This window comes from Ictalurus furcatus, chromosome 11 (assembly GCF_023375685.1).
Source record: "Ictalurus furcatus strain D&B chromosome 11, Billie_1.0, whole genome shotgun sequence".
Taxonomy (NCBI): domain Eukaryota; kingdom Metazoa; phylum Chordata; class Actinopteri; order Siluriformes; family Ictaluridae; genus Ictalurus; species Ictalurus furcatus.
This window is the reverse complement of record NC_071265.1, coordinates 19,003,076-19,025,722: the sequence shown is the minus strand read 5'-3', so window position 1 is coordinate 19,025,722 and position 22,647 is coordinate 19,003,076. Positions and strand designations below refer to the sequence as shown.

The 22,647-nt window shown below is 39.2% G+C and overlaps 1 protein-coding gene across 2 annotated transcripts; it reads left to right on the top strand.

Moving 5' to 3' along the window:
* Positions 1-313: 313 nt before the first annotated feature.
* On the top strand, positions 314-20,908 carry znfx1 (zinc finger, NFX1-type containing 1). Of its 2 annotated transcripts, none has more exons than XM_053636083.1 (15): positions 314-498; positions 5,660-5,729; positions 5,844-7,219; positions 7,388-7,674; positions 8,156-8,397; positions 8,737-8,859; positions 9,194-9,342; positions 9,655-9,795; positions 11,395-11,500; positions 12,514-12,788; positions 13,977-14,116; positions 14,380-14,680; positions 15,280-15,390; positions 15,520-15,615; positions 15,810-20,908. In XM_053636083.1, exons 2-15 carry the CDS (start codon positions 5,690-5,692, stop codon positions 18,255-18,257), a joined length of 5,835 nt encoding a protein of 1,944 aa, XP_053492058.1. In that variant the 5' UTR covers positions 314-498; positions 5,660-5,689; the 3' UTR covers positions 18,258-20,908. The 2 variants fall into 2 exon arrangements, with proteins under 2 accessions (XP_053492058.1, XP_053492057.1); XM_053636082.1 differs by lacking the exon at positions 314-498 and adding an exon at positions 1,127-1,573.
* Positions 20,909-22,647: the final 1,739 nt, after the last annotated feature.

The following is a 22,647-nucleotide window of genomic DNA, read 5'->3' as shown; positions in this document are numbered from 1 at the left end:
TGGACCAACATCAGCCATTCTGTTTGGCAAACATTTGGTATGTTGGCCCAATGTAATTTTGTCCATTTGGCCAACATTGGACCATCAAGGCCAACAAAAAAGTCTGCTTTTGCCAATGATGGGCCCAAACTCTGGCACAATGTTGTATATGGAGGGCCAAGATGGACACCTGTCGTGGAAATTAGACTTACTTCTCTCTCAATGTAATACGCGCATGTCTTGCATCATTGACTCCCTTCCATACAGACAGCAATACTCTGACTTCATAAAATTCTACTTCTAAATTCTTGTAGATTCCTTCCAGTCAGTTTTAAGGCTGCATCGGTCTTTCACTCTGCACAACAAAGGGCAAACCGCCTGCGTGTCAACACGGACCTTCAGGGTCAAACTTTTCCACGGGCTTGTTGTCCAGAAAAGCTGAAAGACTCTCACAGTCCAGCCAGGATATGCCAAATTGTTGTGGAAATTAGAAAACACTTGCAGACTCGTCCTCTGAAGGTAAAAAAAAAGCTTTCTTACAGAAAGATGGTTAATACAGGTTAGAATAAAGCATGATTGAATAAAGAGAGCGCTCTAAAGCGTAAGACAAGGTGTGCAGGAAGAGGCCTTGCTGTCTTTTTTATTATTCTCACAAAAAGTAGCAAAATACATGAAGTCCATACATGAATCTCGAATGGACTTCTCCTCAAACTATACCCCTGAATCAGCAAATAATAATAATCCTTCCTACATATGTTGCTTGCTAAGATACTCGAACATACCCTGAATTGTCAGTGTCACCTCCACTGCCTTGGCGCATGGTGGCTTAGAGGTTGGCACATTCGCCTCACACCGCCAGGGTCGGGGGTTCGATTACACCGTGGCCCTGTGTGTGTGGAGTTTGCATGTTCTCCCCGTGCTGCGGGGGTTTCCTCCGGGTACTCCGGTTTCCTCCCCCAGTCCAAAGACATGTATGGTAGGCTGATTGGCATGTCCAAAGTGTCCGTAGTGTGTGAACGTGTATGTGATTGTGCCCTGCGATGGATTGGCACCCTGTCCAGGGTGTACCCCGCCTTGTGCCCCATGCTTCCTGGGATAGGCTCCAGGTTTCCCCGTGACCCTGAAAAGGATAAAGCGGTAGAAAATGGATGGATGGATGGACCTACACTGCCTTTTTATTGTCAATATCCTAACTATCAGATGATACTGTATTATACTGCACTAAAATAGTATTATTCGAAGGAGAGCTAAAAAGTTAAACGCAGGAAGCTGTTGTTGTTTGCCTCTTCCTTTTCTCACAGAAAACAGCCTCATTTTGCTCAACTGTAAACAAAATGTTCCTGTAATAATTTGATTCTTGTGAGCCTCTGCCGTCATTCAAAGGTCCTAACGTGGAAGCAGTACATATTTTTAACACTTCCAAACCCCTTAAACAGCGACCTGTGAAGACTAGTGTTTTGTTTTTGGCTCTCCCGGTGGTTTCGGTTATGATGAATCGAGCACGGAAAGCGAAACTTAAAGTCGGTATTTAAAGGTGCGCTGAGCAGCACCCTGTCATTACACAACACCAGGCGACAGGACTGAAGATAAACCGGTAAGTTTCTGAGGTTTAGCTCAACCTCGTCCTTCTACACATAAGCTTAGAAATGCTAAAGACCGTTAAAACAGTTTAGAAGCTGTGGATTTGAATCTGTCGGTGCTTAAATATGTGTGTTTTTAACTTCCGCAATGAGAATGTCACAGGATAAAGCGCTGTGGTCGTTCAGATGTGCTTACTAACGCAGTTGGGGGTGAATTTATATACATATAAACATATTATATTATCTACCAACACTACAAAAACTGCAAACAAGCTCGTGTGTATCTACTGTATTAGTATATGGATGAAACGCTGTTTTGATATAAAGCAGGTGGTTGCCAGATCCTCTGAAAGGCTACTTTGGTGAATCATTTGCCGAGAAATGAAACCGTGCTGACTCACCCTTTTACAGGGCGTCATATCCTAAGAACAATCCGTACCAGAGTGAGAAGGAAAAAAAGAGAGTAACCCTAAGGGTAAAATGAGATGAAATCCAAATGTAGACTACTCCTTTATTATTTGTGTCGTGCGCACAGTATGCCGCGTTGAAAAGCCTACGCTTCATCACATTGCTCTTACATCGCTTGATTTCTTTTATTTAAAAACAACCAACATGGCATTGCTTTTTAGAATGAAGCGAAGTAGTGAAATGAATGCGACTCGTTTGCAGTTCCTCTCAATTTGCTTTTATATTTAAGATTCATTACAGAAGGCTTTTGTTGACAAAAACGCGTTTAAACTACGGCAGGCTTTAAGGGACAGAACGCTGCAAATATAATTTCCTGTTAAGGTGTATACTATTTTCCACGCAGTAATACAGAAATCCTTTACATGGCAGTATGGTAAATATTTGTGTTAACGCGATATATGTAAGTTGTAGTCGTGGTAACACGACGGGGAACATAACCCGTAGGAACACCCTGTCTAAGGCATAATTTTGCATAATAACAAGCCAGATTTGCATATGATGACGTATCAAACACGTTTATGCACTTTTATACGTGGTTTTATAAACGTAGTTTTAGAGCATCACTGAAGGTGTATTTCAACCACCATTTGTAACAGTAGCTTGTTTACAGTATTTGCTGATTTACCATAGCTCTAAATGTAGATATCACTAAATTAATTTATTTTCTATGGGTATGGTTACCTTTAACAGTATATAAATGCTAGCTATAAATGAAAATACACAAATTTAACATTATCATGATCAAAAGCTACATATTAACATGATTATCTTGTTAAGATGCACATATTTGTTGTGTTTAAAAAATATTCTATAGTAATATTATATGGTGGCTTAGAGGTTAGCACGTTCTCCTCACACCTCCAGGGTCGGGGGTTCGATTCTCACCGTGGCCCTGTCTGTGTGGAGTTTGCATGTTCTCCCCGTGCTGCAGGGGTTTCCTCCGGGTACTCCGGTTTCCTCCCCCTGTCCAAAGACATGCATGGTAGGCTGATTGGCGTGTCTAAAGTGTACATAGTGTATGAATGGGTGTGTGAGTGTGTATGTGAGTGTGCCCTGCGATGGATTGGCACCCTGTTTATGGTGTACCCCGCCTTGTGCCCCATGCTCCCTGGGATAGGCTCCAGGTTCCCCCGTGACCCTGAAAAGGATAAAGCGGTATAGAAGATGGATGGAATAATAATAATAATAATAATAAATGTTCATTTGGATCGGTCATGTTTGTTGTTGGGGAAAACCTTGATGAACCTTGTGATTTTACTGCCACCTTCTGGTGTGCATTAGTGCTCAAACAGCATAAAGGGGGGAAAGAACAAAAACGGAAAGTTCCCGTTCTGATATGGTTATATAACTATATTCTGAACAATCTCTTTTGGAAGAAATTGCTTATTCATAAGCATAAATACATTGTACTGTTGAACCGTTTGAAGCATGCAAAAGACACCAAGAAATAGATTTAGAGAGGAGTTATAATACCAGATGGAAACAAGTTCTGACATTTTAATTCTTTTTAGGATTTGAAGCAAAGAGTCTGAAAAATGGGCATACATACAGAATATATATGCATAACTATTTGCCCCATCCTGATTTCTTCTGTTTTTGTGTGTATCTTATACTAAATAGTTTTAGATTTTCAAACGAAAAACAACGTGAAACAAAAGCATCCTGAGTAAACACACAATACAGTTATTATTATTAAAAAATTTTTTTATTGAAGCAAAACAAGTTATCCAACACCTATCACCAATGTGGAAAAACTGATTGCCTCCTTAAATTTAAAACCTAGTTGTGCCACCTTTAGCAGCAATAACTGCAACCAAATGCTTCCAATAACTGGAGATCAGTCTTTCACTTACTTCTAGTACTAGGACTAGGATTTACTCCTATGCTTTGGATCATTGTCTTGCTGCATAATCCAGGTGCACTTGAGTTTAAATTTACGGACTGAAGACCGAACATTCTCCTTTAGGATTTTCTGGTAAAGAGCAGAATTCATGTTTCCCTCAATTATTGCAAGTTGCCCAGACCCTGAAGCAGCAAAGCATCCCCACACTTCACACCTTGAATCATCACACTTCCACCACCATGCTTGACTGTAGGTATGATATTCTTTGGAATTTTGTGTTTAGTTTATGCCAGATGTTACAGGGCCCCTGTCTTCCAAACAGTTCCACTTTCGACTTCTCAATCCAAAGAACATTCTCCCAAAAGGTTTGAGGATCACCAAGGTGTGTTTGGGCAAAATTCAGATGAGCCTTAATGTTCTTCTGGGTTAGCAGTGGTTTTCGCCTCAACACTCTTCTATGGATGCCATTTTTGCCTAGTGTCTTTCTGATAGTCTAGTCATAAATGAACTTTTATTGATGCAAGTGAGGCCTGTAGGTCCTTTGATTTTGTCTTTGGCTCTTTTGTGACTTCCTGGATGAGTAGTTGCTGTGCTCTTGGAGAAATTTTGGAAGGTCTGCCTCTTCCGGGAAGGTTCACTACTAGTTTTTCCATTTTGAGATAATGGCTCTCACGGTAGTTCTTTTGAGTCCCAGAGACTTTGAAATAGCTTTGTAACCCTTCTCAGACTGATGTATCTCACCGTCTTCCTCACCATTTCTGGAATTTCTTTAAATTTTGGCATAGTGTGTTACTGGGTAAGACCTTTTAACCAACTTCATGCTGTTGAAAATTTTCTATTTAAGTGTTGGTTTGATTGAACAGGGTTTGCAGTAATCAGGTCTGGTTGCGTCTAGTCCAGCTGAACCCTATTATAAATGCAGGTTCATAGATTTGGGGAATTTAATAACTATGGGGGCAAATACATTTTCACACAGGCCCAGTTGGTATTGGATAACTTTTTTTTCTTCAATAAATATCATAATCATTTAAAAACTGCATTTTGTGTTTGTTTTATCTTAGATTTTGTTATAATTTCTGAAACAATTAATGAGATATACACAAAAACAGAAGAAATCAGGATGGGGCAAATACTTTTTCACAGCACTGTACATATATACATACATACTTATAAAAATGTTTTCAGACTAATAATGGCCTCATTCACTTGGCAGAAATTCCTAGACAGGTAATGCGATATTTTTGTTAAACTCCTTGAATTAAAGCTGAAGGTCTACACTTCAGTCACATCTTGATTGCTTCATTTCAAAACCCAGTGTGGTGGTATATACAGAGGCAAAATTACGAAAATCCTGTCACTATCCAAATACTTATGGACATGTCTGCGTATACAGAAAATATGCAGCATATTATATGCATTTATGAATATTGCTTTTAAGCCATTTTCTCTGGATGATGAGATAACAAAGTGGTTAGGATGGAGCTCATTATATCATGAATAATTCACATGAAGCAAAGAGGATACATAAGCTTTAGCTTTCATTTTTGGTTGTAATGCATATAGTAATTCCTATTATGAATATGCATATATGTTCAGAATTAAGGCCTCCCATTGGTGGAGACCATAAAAAATGCGTAAATGTGTCACGTTATTATGAGCAAAATTTAATGTGCAAAATGCCTTGTGTCTTGCCCCCAAAAGCCTGCCGTATATCAAATGGAAATGTACGGTGAAATAAAATGTAGAGGTCAGCGGTGTTTTGTCTATAGTAATGATTTTTTTGTTGCAGCACATCACGACTTGACTGCTCTGATGAACCATGGAAAGCCAAAATAAGCCACAAGTACAGCAAAGACGAGGTCCTGCTCTCCTCCTTCTTTTTCTTCTTTGGCTCATGTTATACCACTATTTTGTGTTCAGTCTATAACCAATAATTTGTATTTTCTAATTTGGTTAATCTTTTATTGGTGTAGCTCAAGAGAGAGATGGTGGGGGTGGTAGAGGTAGAGGTGGCAGAAGAGGAGGTGTGGGAGGAGGCCCAGGTGGAGGTGACAGAAGAGGAGGACCAGGTGGAGAAGACAGAAGAAGAGGTGCAGGGGGAGGACCAGGTGGAGGTGACAGAAGAGGAGGTGCAGGAGGTGGACCAGGTGGAAGTGACAGAAGAGGAGGTGCAGGTGGTGGACCAGGTGGAGGTGACAGAAGAGGAGGTGCAAGGGGAGGACCAGGTGGAGGTGACAGAAGAGGTGGTGGCAGACACGGGAATGAGAGAGGTAGAGGTGAGAGGAGAGGAGACTACAGAGAGAACCACAGGCTAGATGCATCAAGGGAAAGAGCTGGAGCAGAAGGTACTCAAAGAGGAGAAAGGAGTGGAGGATATTGTCAGAGAGGAAGAGGAGGCCAGGCAAGAGGGAGGAGTAGAGATGCTACACCTGAGGTACGAAAACTTGGGTACAAAGCACTGGAGGAGCTACTGGAGAAAGATGCATCTGTGGTGGCCATTACTCTCTCCTCTAGTGTGGGTCTGCAGGCTTTGCTGATGGAAACAAACATGCGGCAGGACCTCGTACAGCTGCTCTGCCAGGTTCTCTGCAAAGCTTTTCAGTCTAGGCATGACCGCAGAATAGTGCTCCATTTAGCTCAGGTGGTGAAGGACTCTAGCTTCTTCCAAACTGTGCTTCCTCACTATGTGGCTGGAATGATGTCTGATCATGTCCCTGCTCGGAGACAGCAGTATCCACAGCACCTGGACAACATTATCAACCTTGTGTCTGGTGTGCTCAGCATGTTTCCATCCAGCTCTATGCATTCCATCTCAATGTTGGTGGCTCTCTTGAAACCAGTGGTCAATCAGCTGCGAGCTTATGGCATAGACTTTCGATGCACAATTGATGAGGATCTGGAGAAGATTCAAGGCATGGTGGAACACCTCCAAGAGAAAGCAAGAGATGGGACCTTGAGATCAGACAACTATACTGTTCTCATTGGCAATGATGATACTCCCGAAGGGGAGGAAGACTTCAGGACCATGACCATTTACCCAACCCCTGAAGAATTCCGCCAGGACCAGAAACCTTTTCTCCGGGCTAACATTATGTCACAAAATTACCCCAGTGCCCATATCTACCTGGATACACATTTTAGGCTTCTGAGAGAAGACTTTGTGAGGCCATTACGTGAAGGTATTAGGGAATTACTCCAAAGCCAGCATGATGAGAGCCTCAGTGGTGTGCCAATAAGAAAGAGACGCTTTGATGATATCAGGGTCTACTTTGACACTCGATTGGTCATACCTCTCTGCACTCCTACAGGCACTGCCTACAGAGTGCAATTTGACCCACGGCCCCTTCAGGTCAGGCGATAATAAATCTGAGCTTACCCTTAATACATGCTAATTAATATTCATAAACAAAAGTAACAAACTAGCTTCATTCCAGTTTCATGTTACAAAAAGTTACAGTTGTATGTATGTTGTAAGAAGTTATAGAAGATAACAGGTTTGCTCTGTACTAATTCACAGTTTGTTCGTTGGGAGAATTCCAAGCGGCTGCTGTATGGGTCCCTAGTCTGCTTGTCTATGGACCATTTTGAAACGTTCCTCTTTGCTACGGTATCTGACCGTGACCCCAAAGAACTGAGAGAGGGCCAGGTGCAGTTGAGTTTCTCTAGAAACAGCCGAGCTCAACTGGCCACCATCCAGGCCTGTCATTCCTTCCTGATGGTTGAGACCACTGCCTATTTTGAGGCCTACCGCTATGTCCTGGAGGGGCTTCAGGAACAAGAGGAGGATGATCTCCCCTTTCAGAGGTATACACTGTATATTAGATGAATAAGTATTTACTTGGCCCATGACTTTTTGTTTATAAGGCAATTCTTCCTTATTCAAAATTAGTGAAACACAGAATAACATTTTAGGTGCTTGAGCAATATCCTGTGCCCTGTAATAGTTGCTGTGGATTAAACAGTCCAAAGTATGAAAACAAACTATGATTCCTAAAGTTTCACAAGTATTTTACAATTATGTGACTTTGCCAACCAAGTTTATTGAATAATTATAGATATCTCACAGTAGTAGCCACTAGCCAGAGAGATTGACTCTCTCAATAATGGTGCTTCCTATACCGTGTGACATCCCTTTAAATTATAGTGGAAATGATCCTTAATCAAAGAGTAGTCAGTAAGTTGAGATGAGAAGAAAACATTGCAGAATGCTATTCTCCAAAATGTACGCCCACGCTACTTCCACTCCCAAGTAACATGTCTGTCAATTTTCTCTGTTGTGTTTTAGATACATTGTAGAATGTAACACAGATGTCCATCCACCAGCATACCTTCTGCCGTTTGAGAGAACTTATGATCTGGCTTGCATAGCAGCAGAGGGTCATAAGGACAGTCTGAAACCATTTAACCCCCTCACCCCTATTGCCTGGCCGACTGAAGAGCAACTGGGTCTTGATGACAGCCAGCTCCAAGCCCTTAAACTGGCCCTCACCAAGGAGCTGGCCATCATACAGGGTCCACCCGGGACAGGTAGAGAAATGGAGATTTTAATTAAATTCAGGTCAATAGATCTCTAACCTTGTTCCTGCTAGAGCTACTTTTTCCTGCAGTTTAACTTGAAGCAAGCATTCTTGATCTAACTCCTTAAAACCTTCAGGTGTGTTTCAGTATTAGAGCAAAATGTTTATTTGCATTGTAATTCAGTTCTGCACCAGGGGAAGCTATCAAAGAGCAGGATCGGATATACTATTATGTAAATAAATTTTGCTATAGAAAATAACTTGTAATATTAAACTTAAAAATGTAAAAGATCTGGAGTCATTTGTGCTGATTGTAAAAAAACACAATGTCATGTTTTGTTCTTTGCAGGGAAGACATATGTGGGGCTAAAAATCGCTAAGGCTCTGTTAAATAACAGTATGGTGTGGTCAGCTAATTCTCCTATGCTGGTGGTCTGTTACACCAACCATGCTCTAGACCAGTTTCTAGAAGGTAATATATGGCTAATGCACTTCTTATTTGATTTTTTTTTTTTTTTTTTTTTTGCAATTTTGTAATTATAATTTCCATATTTGTAAAAGTTTGTATATTGTTAGATATTGCAGAATTATGCATTGGAAGCCATTATATCATTATTTTATTCAATAAAATAACATATTTATCCATGCATACTCTGTTGTTCGAGTTGTTGGAAAATTTAAGGCTATTTGTATGCCACACATTTAATCATTCTTTCATGCTGAAGATCAGGAAATTCTGGTTTTAAATACAATATATAGGATCCTGCAAGTTTTGCAATAAAGCAGTCATGTTGTGTTTGTCTCAGGTATCCACAGTTTCTTGCAGAAGGGCATTGTGAGGGTTGGTGGCCGCAGTAACAGTGAGATCCTGAAGCGTTTCTCTTTGAGGGAGCTGACCAGGATGTCAAACTTCCGCAGAGAACTGCCAGCACACCTTAAGAAGGCTTATTTTGAGGTGTTACATTAAGTTTTTCATGTTAAGCGTTTTAGAATGTCTCTTTTGGTTTTGAACTGAGAAAGTACATATGGTATTTATAAAATACACAGAAATTTCATATTTTTCAATTTAGAAGTTGAAACTTATAATAATAATAAAAAAAATTGTTCTCAGTAGTAGAGTCCATTTTAGAATTTCAAATTTCTCCCATAGTTGAATCTCTCAAAGTTGACTTTTATAGGTTTCCATTTCTGACGCAACATGTGAGTATGTTTAAATGAATCAGTCTTTAAGGTTAATTATATATAAAGTCCTGATGATATTCCACAGATCCAGAGGGAGATGCAGGATGCACAGACCCTTATAAAGAAACAGACAGGTTACCTAGAGTGCAGTCTGCGTGGAGTCATTAATGAGCACTTCCTGCAAAAGTACATGTCTGATGAGCACTGGCATACTCTGAATCTGCAGGTCAGTCTAATCTGCTCTTTTGAATTAAAGAAATGTGTATGTGTCAATTAGGTACAGTTCTTTGTTGCTGTTGCTATTATTATTATTATTAAGTATAATAATAATAATTTTCTTTTAATAGTAATAATACAATTTATTTTATTTTTATAATATTGTTTTCATTAGTGTTCTTTATTATTATTCTTCCACTTCTTCTTCTTCTTCTTCTTCTTCTTCTTCTTCTTCTTCTTCTGCCGCTCTTGAGCCTATGGCAGCCCATAGAACTGCTTGTGGGAAAGTTATGAAATTTGGCACACAGATAGAGGACAGCCTCAACATTAACAAGAGCAATTTTGGATTCTCTGTCTCAAACCTTCTAGTGCCACCAGCAGCTCAAAGTTGCACTCACGTTTATGTCAATATCATTTGAAAGTTTTTTCACTTGATTCCTTGGCTGAGTCGAATGGACCCTGTGGTTTTAATTTTTGCCCAGCTACATTTTAGTTTTTAAAAAAATACTTTTTCGAAATCCTGTTAGACCATTCATCCAATTTTCACAAAATTTGAAAGAGATAAGTGTCAGATGATATTGGCAAAAAATTATCAAAAGCTTTATGATAGACCAAACCACTCTTGAAAAACACCAAACGAATCCGATTGCAAGCACTCCAAAATGGACATGAGGCTATATCTCTGAAATGCTTTAGCGTATTCATACCAAACTTAGTATATGTCATAGCCATCATGACTTGAGGGTACCTGTACAGTTTCATAACAGCGCCACCTAGTGGTCATGAAACTGGTCTCTACAGATTCAGTGGGGCATAAGTCCGTTGATATTAAATTTTCACTGTTACAAAAATTGGTAGGTGTCATCTGGACCATGACCCAAAAGTACTCAAAAAGTTTCAGGACAGTGCCATCTTGTGGTCAACAATTATAATGTGATAAAAAATGCGAATGGCTTTTGAGTATTTTTGCACATTGTCATGAGATTGGTCTTGACAGATTCCATGGGTCATGCAGAGAACAATGATTACCAGTTATGCTATCATTACCATTACCAATTAGCCTACCATTATCATGGTAGGCTAAAATTCCTGTCCACAATTTTCTGAAAAATCCAATTTTTTGAACTCGTCCTAAATTGTTCATCCAATTTCGATGAAATTCGTAAGAGATCATCTTCAGACCATGCCGGCAAAAAATGATCAAAATCTATTTGATAAACCAAACCGTTCTCAATAATGTGCAGATGAATTTGATGGCGATCACACCGAAACAGATGTGAGGCTATGTCTCTGTAATGCATTAACGTATTCAGACCAAACTTAGTACCTGTCATTGGCATCATGACTTGAGGGTACCTGCATTGCATTGTTCACGAGATATGAAAAAGCACATTTTTGCTTATAACTTCTGAACAGTTTGTCATAAAATCATGACTGTGCTAAAATCATGCTTGCTTATATCCTTACTTTGCGTCTGTAATGCTTGGCCCCGTAATTGCGGCTTGCAGTTATATTTATTATTATTATTATTATTAGTAGTAGTAGTAGTAGTAGTAGTTGTAGTAGTAGTATTAGTATTGTGTTGTTAATGGTTTTGTATGTGTGTTAGGCTGAGATGCTGGGTGGATTTGCAAATGTAGGAAAGAAGCAATCTATGATCATGGAATGGCTTTGCCTTGGGGTGTTTCAGCAGCAAACTGCCAAAGTTGAAGCAGGTAAAAGTTTCATTTTATCAGCTGTTTTTTTTCCTCATGATCCTTCATGCTCACACTGCAGATGTACAGTGCCCTCCACTAATTTTGGCACCCTTGATAAATATGAGCAAAGAAGGCTGTGAAAGTTGTCCTTATTGTTTAACCTTTTGATATTTTGTTTAAAAAATTCACAACAATACTCTGCTCTCAGAACAAAAGATCAAAAGTTTAAACAATAAGGACAATTTTTCACAGCCTTCTTTGTTCATATTTACCAAGGGTGCCAATATTAGTGGAGTACACTGTAGGTTTTTTTTAAAGCACCGCTATATGGTAATCTCTGATGACAGGAATCACCAAAATATATTTATTATTCCTGTTGCATTTGTCTGCCTGCTCTTGTTGGGTTAAAACTGGAGAAAAAAAATTGTAAACTGAGCAAAGTATATCTTTTAAAAACAATTAAATAATTATTACAGCGCCAGCAATTGTAATAAAAGCTACTGATTAATTATTATAAATATGTGACAATATGTTTATACAAATTTTAAAGTAGTATTTGTGAGTATGTGAGATATTTGAAGAATTCTAACTATACCTACAGCATTTACAATCTACAGTCAGTTACATTTCTCACAATTGTAACACTGAACAATAAACTATAATCAGTTATGCTGAAGTTATTAGTTGACATAGATCAATAACCACTGAATAAGAGACTATTCAAAGTGAAACCAAGTCTCCTTGCTATCACTGATCATGTTTTAAACACCACTTATAATGCGTTACACTAATAATTCATAATGTATAATAAAAATCGCTATAAAACATAATCCATTTTCATAAATACTTATAACCTTGTGCATAATATCTGCATGATTTGAACATGTTCATAATTCATTATATGCTTGGCCTTCATAAAAATTTTACCAAAAATAATTTTTCCTTTATCCTTTCAATCTTTTAGAAGGAGATTTTCTTGTTTATGCTCTTTCCAATTTTTGTTTTCTTACTAACCACCTCTCTGTCCCCAGAGGCAAATGATGAGGTGGAAGCAGTAGAGGATGAGCAGCTGTTGGAAGTGGATGAAGAGGCAGCTCTGATTGAGGCTGAAAGAATCCTGGAGGATTCAGACCCTAGGGGGCGAGATAACCATGAACGCAAGAGGGAGGAGGAGACCATAGCGGAACTAGCTGAGATCATGCTGGCCATGAACCTAAATCAGGCTGACGAACAACCTTCACAGGCACAGGCACAGGCACAGACACAAGCACAGGGACAGAGACAAGTTAATAATGATGAGTGGGAGGTAAGAATTTTCTGGAATAGTCACAATGATAATCATAATGAGTGTAATATGATTTAGCAAAAGCATGTGAATAGTATAAGCCTTCGGTTTGGGAGAACTTGAGGGATATATTGTTTTAATTGTTGAATTCATTTATTTGTTGTTTTATCCTTAGAAGCTCAAATGGTCTTGTATTTTGTCCTCAAAAAGCATTGCAAATATATTTATAATATGTTATCTAGCATAAATAATGCCATATAATACCTGGCATAAACCTGCATATTGCAATATCTGTTCTCATTGCAGGCAGTAATGCTATAATGCAATATAACACAGGTACAGTAACATGTTATTGTAAGCTAGTATTATCGGCCAATCATGTGGAAGCAGCACAATGCATGAAATCATGCAGAGAAAGGCCAAGAGCTTTAGTTAATGTTCACATCAAACATCAGAATGGAGAAAAGGTGTGATCTCTGTGACTTTAACCGTGGCATGATTAAATGCTTCTGCTGTTGTAGCCCATCCCCGTCAAGGTTTGATGTCTTGTGCGTTCTGAGATGCTTTTCTGCTCACTACGGTTGAAAAGAGTTACTATAGACTTTCTGTCAGCTCAGACCAAGGGGTTTCAGCCTGCAGACCCTCTAGTCACAGGATGTTTTTTCTTTTTCGCATCATTCTGGGTAAATTCTAGAGACTGTTGTGTGTGAAAATCTCAGGAGATCATCAAGTTGTGAAATACTCAAACCAGCCCATCTGGCACCAACAGGCATGCCACGGTTAAAGTCACAGAGATCACATATTTCCCCATTCTGATGTTTGATGTAAACATTAACTGAAGGTCTTGACCTGTATCTGCATGATTTTATATATTGTGCTGCTGCCACATGATTGGCTGATTGGATAACTGCATAATACCTGTGTCCAGGTATTAATATTAAAGTGGATAGTGACTGTACAAACTTACGTATGTGGACCTATTGTAATCTGATATTATGAAGTCATATGCTTATGCTTTATAAACCATTATGCATGCAACCCTAACTATTTCTAAAAGCCTATGGTAGGCATTATAATGTATTACAACATGTAAATGCATCTATAGTACATTAGGAATATAGGACGTATACTAGGTGTTATCAAGTATTTTTCTGTGTGATAATACCAACACCACAATTGTTGTCTGGGTGTGCATGTGTGTGTATTTAGATGCAACGTCACCAGAAGAAGAAGATAAAGCAGATGGCCCAGAAAGAGTTAAAGAAAAGTGAGGTTATGAGTGAGGAAGAAGAGCAGAAAGTATGGAATGTATGGCAGCTTAACCTAAAAGACAGATGGAGACTTTACCGGTAATTATGCGCTATATCAAAAGCAAATATCTCTCAAAGCACCCTTTAAATAAATGTGTGAACTGTGCAAGAGGACCCAACCATAACATTTGTTAAAAAATTTAATTGAATTTAAATTAAACTTAAAAAGAAACTGTATGTCTTAAAGGCAGAAATGAAATTTATTTGACCAGTAATCCATGTTTTTTTTGTTCTTTCCCTGCACCCTCGCTCTGTGTTTTTTTTCTCTATTTAATTTCCTCTGTCACTTTCTCACTTAATAGCCTCTGGGTGTTGCGGTATCATATTGAACTTCGTAGAAAAGCTCTCCAGGCTGAACAAGTCTATCAGGATGCCGCAGAGCGCCTTGCTGAAATCCGTCGCCGTGAGGATCTCTGTGTGCTCCAACATGCCAAAGTCATTGGCATGACCACCACAGGGGCAGCCAAATACCGACAGGTCCTGCAGGAGCTCAAACCAAGGCTGGTGATTGTGGAGGAGGCAGCTGAAGTGTTGGAGGCCCACACTATTACCACACTCAGCCGAGACTGCCATCATCTCATTCTGATTGGAGATCATCAACAGGTACAACTGGCGTATAGCACATATCAGAGCTATTCACTAAAAAGTGGGTCACATGGAACAATGTGATGCTGAGTATGTAGGTGGAATCAGAACACCTAAAAAGCCACTACAGCTTCTACAGAACTCTTATATAGAAGACCTATTGAATCTTGTGCATTTTTTAATACTCATAAAACTTACCATAGAACAAGTATATGTATATGGTCATGCATTTAAAAAACAAACATAACACTGTAAAATGACATTTACAAAAAACACACTGGTATCTCATCTATGTAGTAAAAGAATACATTGAGCTACATTTTTGCATCTGCTTGAAATTACTTAAAAACATAATAGTGGTGAATCCTTATACTACACATGTTTATGCTTTCTGTGCTCCAGCATAAATGAGTCAGTACATAAAGAGCCCTACAATTATTTTGTATGTTAAATCAGGTGGCCCAGATTAAGCAAAAATAAAAATTCATCATAATTTGTTCTTTAAGATGATATAGTGTGGACAAAATGACACGTGTTGACTGTTTAAAATAGCATTGGTAGTTTCCTGAAACTGTTGGATTTGATTCAAATGAATTTGATTCACTTTATGTTTGCAGCTGAGACCTAGCGCCACAGTGTATGAACTAGCCAAAAATTTCAACCTGGAGGTGTCTATGTTTGAGAGACTTGTCAAAGTGGGATTTCCTTTTGTCAGACTTAACTACCAGGTGAGCTAATAAATCCATACATCATGCACTTTATCACATGTTAATAACTTAAAATATCTTTGGCATCTAATGAATTAAGCATTATAAATGTGTGGCTTTTTCATTTTCTTTATAAACATGTTATTACAGCATCGTATGAGACCAGATATTGCTTGTCTTTTGACTCCTCATATCTACTCTGAGCTGGAGAACCATGCTTCTGTACTGGATTATGAAAACATCAAGGTCAGTTTTTTCATGATTAAGAATTTCAGTGTACACTGGCAACTCATTGTACTTTAAAAATGTCTTCAATAATATATTAAATATATAAATTATAATATATATATATATTATATAATATAAATATATAAATATATAATTATATATAAAACAATTGCTTGATTATACTCAATCCTGTCATTTGTTCCTACCTGTAGGGAATTATTACAAATATTTTCTTCATCGACCACAAGTCCCATGAGGTGGAAATCAAGGATGGACGGAGTCATCAGAACCTTCACGAAGCACATTTTGTGGTGGAACTCTGTCGATACTTGTTGCGTCAGGATTACGAGCCCTCTCGTATTACCATCCTCACCACCTACACTGGACAGCTCTACTGTTTACGCAAGCTCATGCCCTCAGCTGAATTTGCAGGGGTCAAAGTGCATGTTGTTGATAAGTATCAAGGTGAAGAAAATGACATTGTCATATTGTCATTGGTGCGCAGTAATTCGGAGGGCAGGGTTGGGTTCTTGCAAATACCAAATCGTGTTTGCGTAGCACTTTCTCGTGCCAAGAAGGGACTATACTGTCTTGGAAACATGGATATGTTTAGCAAGGTGAAGCTGTGGAGTAACATACTTCACACCCTGAGGGAGAAAGGTCAAGTAGGACAGTTTTTGACACTGAGCTGTCAGAATCATCCAGAAACACGAACCCTGGTGTCTTCTTCAAAGGACTTTACAAAGGTCCCCGAAGGTGGGTGCAACAAGCCCTGTGAGTACCGCTTGGACTGTGGCCATGTGTGCATTCGCATGTGCCACCCTTATGATGCTGACCACAAGAAATATAAATGTGCCAAGGACTGCCCCAAAGTGCTGTGTGAGCTTGGGCATAAATGTCCTAGACGGTGCTATCAGAAGTGTGGTAAATGTGAGGTACATGTAGAGAAAGTTGTTCCAAAATGCCAGCACAAGCAGAAAATGCCCTGTCATCAGGATCCAGAAGAATTTGTCTGCAAGGAGCCATGTCAGAAAAATCTGAGATGTGGACACCAATGCCAGGCAAGCTGTGGTGAGCCATGCACTGTCAATTGTAATGTACCAGTTCCTATGAAGTTAAAATGTGGACATTCCCAGGAAGAACCATGCCACTTCTCAAGGGACCTTCAAAATCAGCCAGCATGCAAGACCCCATGTGAGACAGTCCTGAAATGTGGACATTCTTGCTCAGGGACTTGCCATAAATGCCACCAGGGTCGCCTCCACAAAGCTTGTAGACATGAATGCAAGCATGTCCTTCCCTGCTCACACAAATGCTGTGTGCCGTGCCCAAGAAACTGCCCACCATGTACCCGCCCTTGTCAAAATCGTTGTGTTCACAGTGTGTGCATGAGGAAATGTGGACAGCCTTGTGCCCCTTGCATGGAACCCTGTGAGTGGCAGTGTCCACACCAGCGTTGTAGCAAACTCTGCCATGAGCCATGTGACCGTCCACCATGTTTAAAGAAATGTGACAAGGTCTTGCCCTGTGGACATCCCTGTATAGGTCTTTGTGGAGACCCTTGCCCAAATAAGTGCCGCATATGCCATCATGACGAAGTGATTGAGATCTTCTTTGGTAATGAAGATGAGCCAGATGCTTGCTTCATACAACTAGAGGACTGCAAGCATGTAATTGAGTCTACTGGCATGGACCGATACATGGGCATGGATGAGGATGAGGGAGCTGATCTAGATCAGCGTGCTATCCGGCTGAAGGAGTGTCCCAGGTGTCGAACCCCCATTCGTAGGAATGTGCGCTATGGTGCCCATATCAACCGCAGCCTGGCAGAAATTGAGAAGGTCAAGGAACAGATCAATGGTCAGCAGTCTGACATTCAGAATAAGCAAAAGGAACTCCAGTTGCTTCTGGAGAGGAAGGACAACTTTAAGGAGCAGCTTCCTGTACAGCACTTAAGGATCACTGAGAGGCTTCAGAAGTCTGACTTATCTCTTCTAGACCTCTGGCACCAGGAAAACTTGATAACATTCCTGGAGAGCCTTGGGAAGCTAATAAAGATGCAAAAAAATCACATGTCTTCAGTCATCGGTGATTTATTTTCACTGCGCATAAGGGAATTCCTCAATTTCCTGTGTGATACATTCCAGAGATTCTCCGATCAGCAGATGGACGATCTAGAACGTGAAATGAAGAGGCTTTTCTACCTAGCTGATCTCAATGTCCGTTGCAGTATGGCCACGTATACTGTGCTGGATGTAAAAGTCAATGCAGAGGTGAGACAGGCAAGACAGATCCTGGAGGACACACGGCCATTCACTGAAAATGATGAAGATAAAGTGAAGGAGATTTTTAAAGAGCTGGAAAATAAGCTTCCACGCTCTGGCCTGGGTATCACTGATGAAGAAAGGGTGATGATTGTTAAAGCCATGGCTCTCCCACAGGGACACTGGTATAAGTGTCCTAATGGGCATGTGTATGCTATCGGAGATTGTGGAGGTGCCATGGAACGTCGCCAATGTCCTGAATGCAATGCTACTATTGGTGGAACCAACCATACCCTCACTGAGGGTAATGCTGTAGCTGGAGAAATGGATGGAGCACAACATGCTGCTTGGTCAAATGATGCAAATTTGATACGTTTTAACCCAAGGGACATTTAAAATGTTTTGTCCTCCTTGCAGTGATAATGAATTGCATGCTATTTTATGTATGTAAACAAAATTCTGTATTCTTTTAAAGGCAATTTTAAAACGGCTCCTTATCTAAAAGTCAAGTATATACACACATCTAACAAAATAATGCACCTTTTTAACCATTTAAAAAAATAAATAAAATAAATATATATACAATCCTATTACTGTAGATCAAAAAACTGTTCTAATGAAGTAATTGCTGAGGTATAGCACAGATATTACGTGTTTTTTTTTATACCAGTAGGGGGCAGGAGTGTACTGATGAAAGTAACTCTCCAGGCTGAAAGATAGACAAATGAAATTAGTTGCATTACTTGCATATATGTTGATGCCTGTGTGTGTGTGTGTGTGTGTGTGTGTGTGTGTGTGTGTGTGTGTGTATGTATGTGTGTGTGTGTGTGTATTTGTGAGTGTTTGAGCCTGTGTAATCATTCTCCTATTTTTTGTAAATGTTTGTGACATTACTAATATTACTCCTCCACTTATTCATACTATCAGTGCTGTAAACTATGTGCAGAGACCTGACGTGCATATATTGGCTTTTTGAGCCTCACAGATTTACTATATCATAAAATGGCAAGACAAGGTCAGCAAATTTATCTTACCCTCTGAGAAAACATTGCAGCACTTCCATTTAACCTGCTTTGTGAAAGCGTGTATCAGTTTATTACATGATGAATGTAGCCTTCTCACAGCATGAACTCAAACTTTGCTCTTTTCAGGCAAAAACAACAACAACCCTGCAAGGGCAGGAAAAAGGGTTGTGTCAGAAAATGAGGAAATAGCAAGCCTACAAATGGATTTTTGTCAATGTTTATGGCAAGTGTTTTTAGAGGCAGGTCAGAGGAGAGAGTAAAAAAAAAAACCCTCAAAAGAAACTATAATATCCTTATGGTCGTTCTCCCATCGATCAAGTTTCTTTTTGGGAAAACTTCTTCTGCTTAATATAGAATCTGTTTGAGAAGGGATTCATTGGGTCGGGGTTGGGGATGGATGGAGGGGTAGGGGATCATAGATTTGATTATAGATGTGACCATAGATTTTGGTGGTGTAGGACAACATTATTAACAACATAGCCTCAATTAAAATTAAGTTGAGAGACTTTCATATTTGACTTATGCTACTGGCTACTAGCGATCTAGTGAAAATCATGTATTTCTTTTTGTAAATCTCATCATAGGCAGTTGAACATCAACAGCATAGAGTCATTTAGCATACAGTCTAGCAGCTCGCTTGGAGAGGTTTCACACACAAACTTTTGTTCAACTGTGTTCAAGATAATATCATTAATTAGAGTTGACAGTTTTCAGGCTAAATTTCTACGCCAACTACATCTCAAAACCACACAAAAGACCTGAAACTATCCCCCCCAAAAAAACTGGGCATTAAAAAAAGTGAGACATTTTCACACATTTGTGATGAATGGACAGTACCCCTCTCCAAATCTTTGCAATATACCTTGCAATGGAAATGGTTCTGTATATCTGTATCATAGACACACTGTCTGCACTAACACTTTGCCTTTTTGTAGAAATTTATTCATTTAATTTGGATTACTTGCTATTAAAAAACACCTCTTCATTAACCGTCTGTCTGCTGGTTATACCCTGAGCATGGGACAGCATGATTCCTGCCCCAATGGTCCTCTATTAGCACTTGTTGCAGTTCCAATTATTGACCACTAGGTGGAATAATACCACAGCTATGTGGGGCAGTGAGTGCTGCCCCATAATTGCGCAATATCTAGTAAGGCAAGTAAATCAGTGGAATATTTGTTGATACTTGTCAAATAGAAACATTTGAAAAAATATCATTGGTCATTCAAAAGTGGTAATTAGTATGTTAATTGAATTTAAAACATATGGAGTTGTAAATGAGGACTTTATGTAGATTAACATTTGTTGAATTGCCCATATAAAAGGTAAGGTTCTGCTCCGTTTCCTCTATGAATGACTCTCCACTGCTCTTATTTTTATTTTAATACAAGCAAAATAGATTATGAAATAGGTGAAAATGATGATCCTACTAATAATGAATCGTTCTCTGTTAATGCCACCGATTACATTTGGAGTTCAGAGAATTTTAACGCATTAGCTATAAATTTGAGTGTTATTACAGCACTAGGTGACAGATTTTTACTACTGAAATATATTATTACATACAACATACAATAAAAAGATTTATCTTAAATGAAATGGTTTATTGAAATCACCATTGGAACAGGCATGTGAGTCTTAACAACAAGGACCTGCTGCAGAGAAAATACATATGAAATTACGAACCTTTCAAAAGCTGAGCTGCTGCAGTGAACTGAAATTTATAATGTTAAGATGAATAACACAACATTTTTCTCAGTGGGAGCATCTGTAGCCTGCAGGTGGATCTGCAGAATGGCATCTGGAGCAGTGGCCTTAGCTGCATTTATCAGGGCTGCCAGGCTGCTAGGACAGAACTGATTAAAATTTCATCAGCCCTGGTGGTGACTGCTTCTGTGCATTCATGAAATAATATGCATGTGCATGTATAAATATAGATCTGCTACTGTTATAACTTTCTGAGAAAATCCCTAAGATGGATTTGCTTAAACACAGGCATAATAAAGGGAAATGCATTCTGTATGTATGTGTGTTGCTTATTTTTTTAATTTTAGCTCCTATTCATCCAAACAGCTATAATTAATGACGGATTATAATTTATTTGACATGTCATGGTTTCATGTTCAAAAGGAAGGTTGTGTCATCATGTAGCAATGGGTAATCCAGAGAAATATTCCAGTATGTTCCAACATATAAAAAGGTTTGGCTGTGAGCTTTTAATCGTCATAATCAGAACTGGGACAGAGAAAGAAAGAAAAAGAGAAAGCCTCAAGATTATTATTTTTACTTTTTTTAAAAAGAATCATGTTCATAATGCAGATGTAATGCAATGTAGTGAAGGAATTTATTTAATTTATTTTTATTTTCAACTCTGATCTGTGACTTGAGTTCAATAATAGAGTGACTAACAGCTAGATGATACAGAATATGAGAGGCTGAGAGGAATTGTACCCAATGTGGTGTTCTGCTGGTGTAGCCCAACCATCTCAATGTTCGACATGTTGTACACGCTGTTGTAAGTTGCTTTTCTGGTGAAGGATGGTTATCTGAGTTGCTGTATCCTTCCTATTAACCACAATGGCAATTCTCTTCTGATCTTGATAATGAGTCTTTATTGGTCACATATACAGTAGAGCACAGTGAAATTGTTTTCTTCACATATCCCAGCCTGTCAGGAAGCTGGGGTCAGAGTGCAGGGTCAGCCATGATACGTTGCCCCTTGAGCAGAGAGGGTTAAGGGCCTTGCTGAAGGGCCCAACAGTGGCAGCTTGGCAGTGCTGGGGCTCAACCTTCCGTTCAGTAACCAAAAGCCTTAACCACTAAGCCACCACTGCCTCCCCATCTTCTGATTTTCAATGCAATTCTGACCATAAACCTGCTGCTCACTGATGTTTTTTGTTGTTGTTTTTCACACCATTCTGTGTAAACTCTTGAGCGTGAAAATTCCTGGAGATCAGCAGTTTCTGAAATACTCAAACCAGCCTCTCTGGCACCAACAAGAGTACCTAAATAGGGCCATTAATAACCTTCATACACATTGTGTAAATCTTTAAAAAAACAAAAAAAGCTATTCTGGAGAGTTTTTGAAAGACTTATGTTAAAACTCATGATATGATTAGATGGTTTATGTGACTTTGTCTCTACATGAAAAAGAGATGAAATAACAACCCTCAATTATGATTATGGGTTGAGTGATTGAGGCTGCTACTGTATTTATTTTATCTTTACGTAGCAAGTAATTCATTTATTTTTAATAACAGCACATTCATGGTACTTTGAAAAAGTTGAAGTGAGGGTCCTGACCCACAACGTTCAGGATTCCTTTAACTGCACTTGCAGCTGCAAATGCTGAAATGATAATAATAGCTCTGCTTCACAGTTGGTATGAGGTGCTTCTCCTGAAAAGCTGTCTTTGGTCTGTGCCAAACAACTCTATCTTTGATTTGTCTGTCCAGAGCATATTATTCCAAAGGCCTGGTCTTTGCCTATATGCTCATCTGCAAACTGTGGTCTTGCAAAGGCTTTTTCCTGGCATGCCTCCCATGCAGGTCAAATTTGTTCAATCTCTTTCTGATTGTAGAAGCATGCACTTTGACACCAACAGTTGCAAGACTTACCAGCAGATCCTGTGATGAAAGTTTGGGATTCTTGGAGACTTTTTGCATCAGATGGTCTGCTCTTGGGTTAAATTTGCTGGGATGGCCAGTCCTGGACAAATTGGCAGTCGTTTCAAATCTGCGCCATTTGTAGATTATTTTCCT

Bases quoted from the DNA above. Each gene is read 5' to 3' on its own strand.
- znfx1 (XM_053636083.1), top strand. From the start codon at position 5,690: ATGGAAAGCCAAAATAAGCCACAAGTACAGCAAAGACGAG. The intron at 5,730-5,843 runs GTCCTGCTCTCC...TTATTGGTGTAG, and splicing joins ACAAGTACAGCAAAGACGAG to CTCAAGAGAGAGATGGTGGG. The intron at 14,117-14,379 runs GTAATTATGCGC...CTCACTTAATAG, and splicing joins GACAGATGGAGACTTTACCG to CCTCTGGGTGTTGCGGTATC.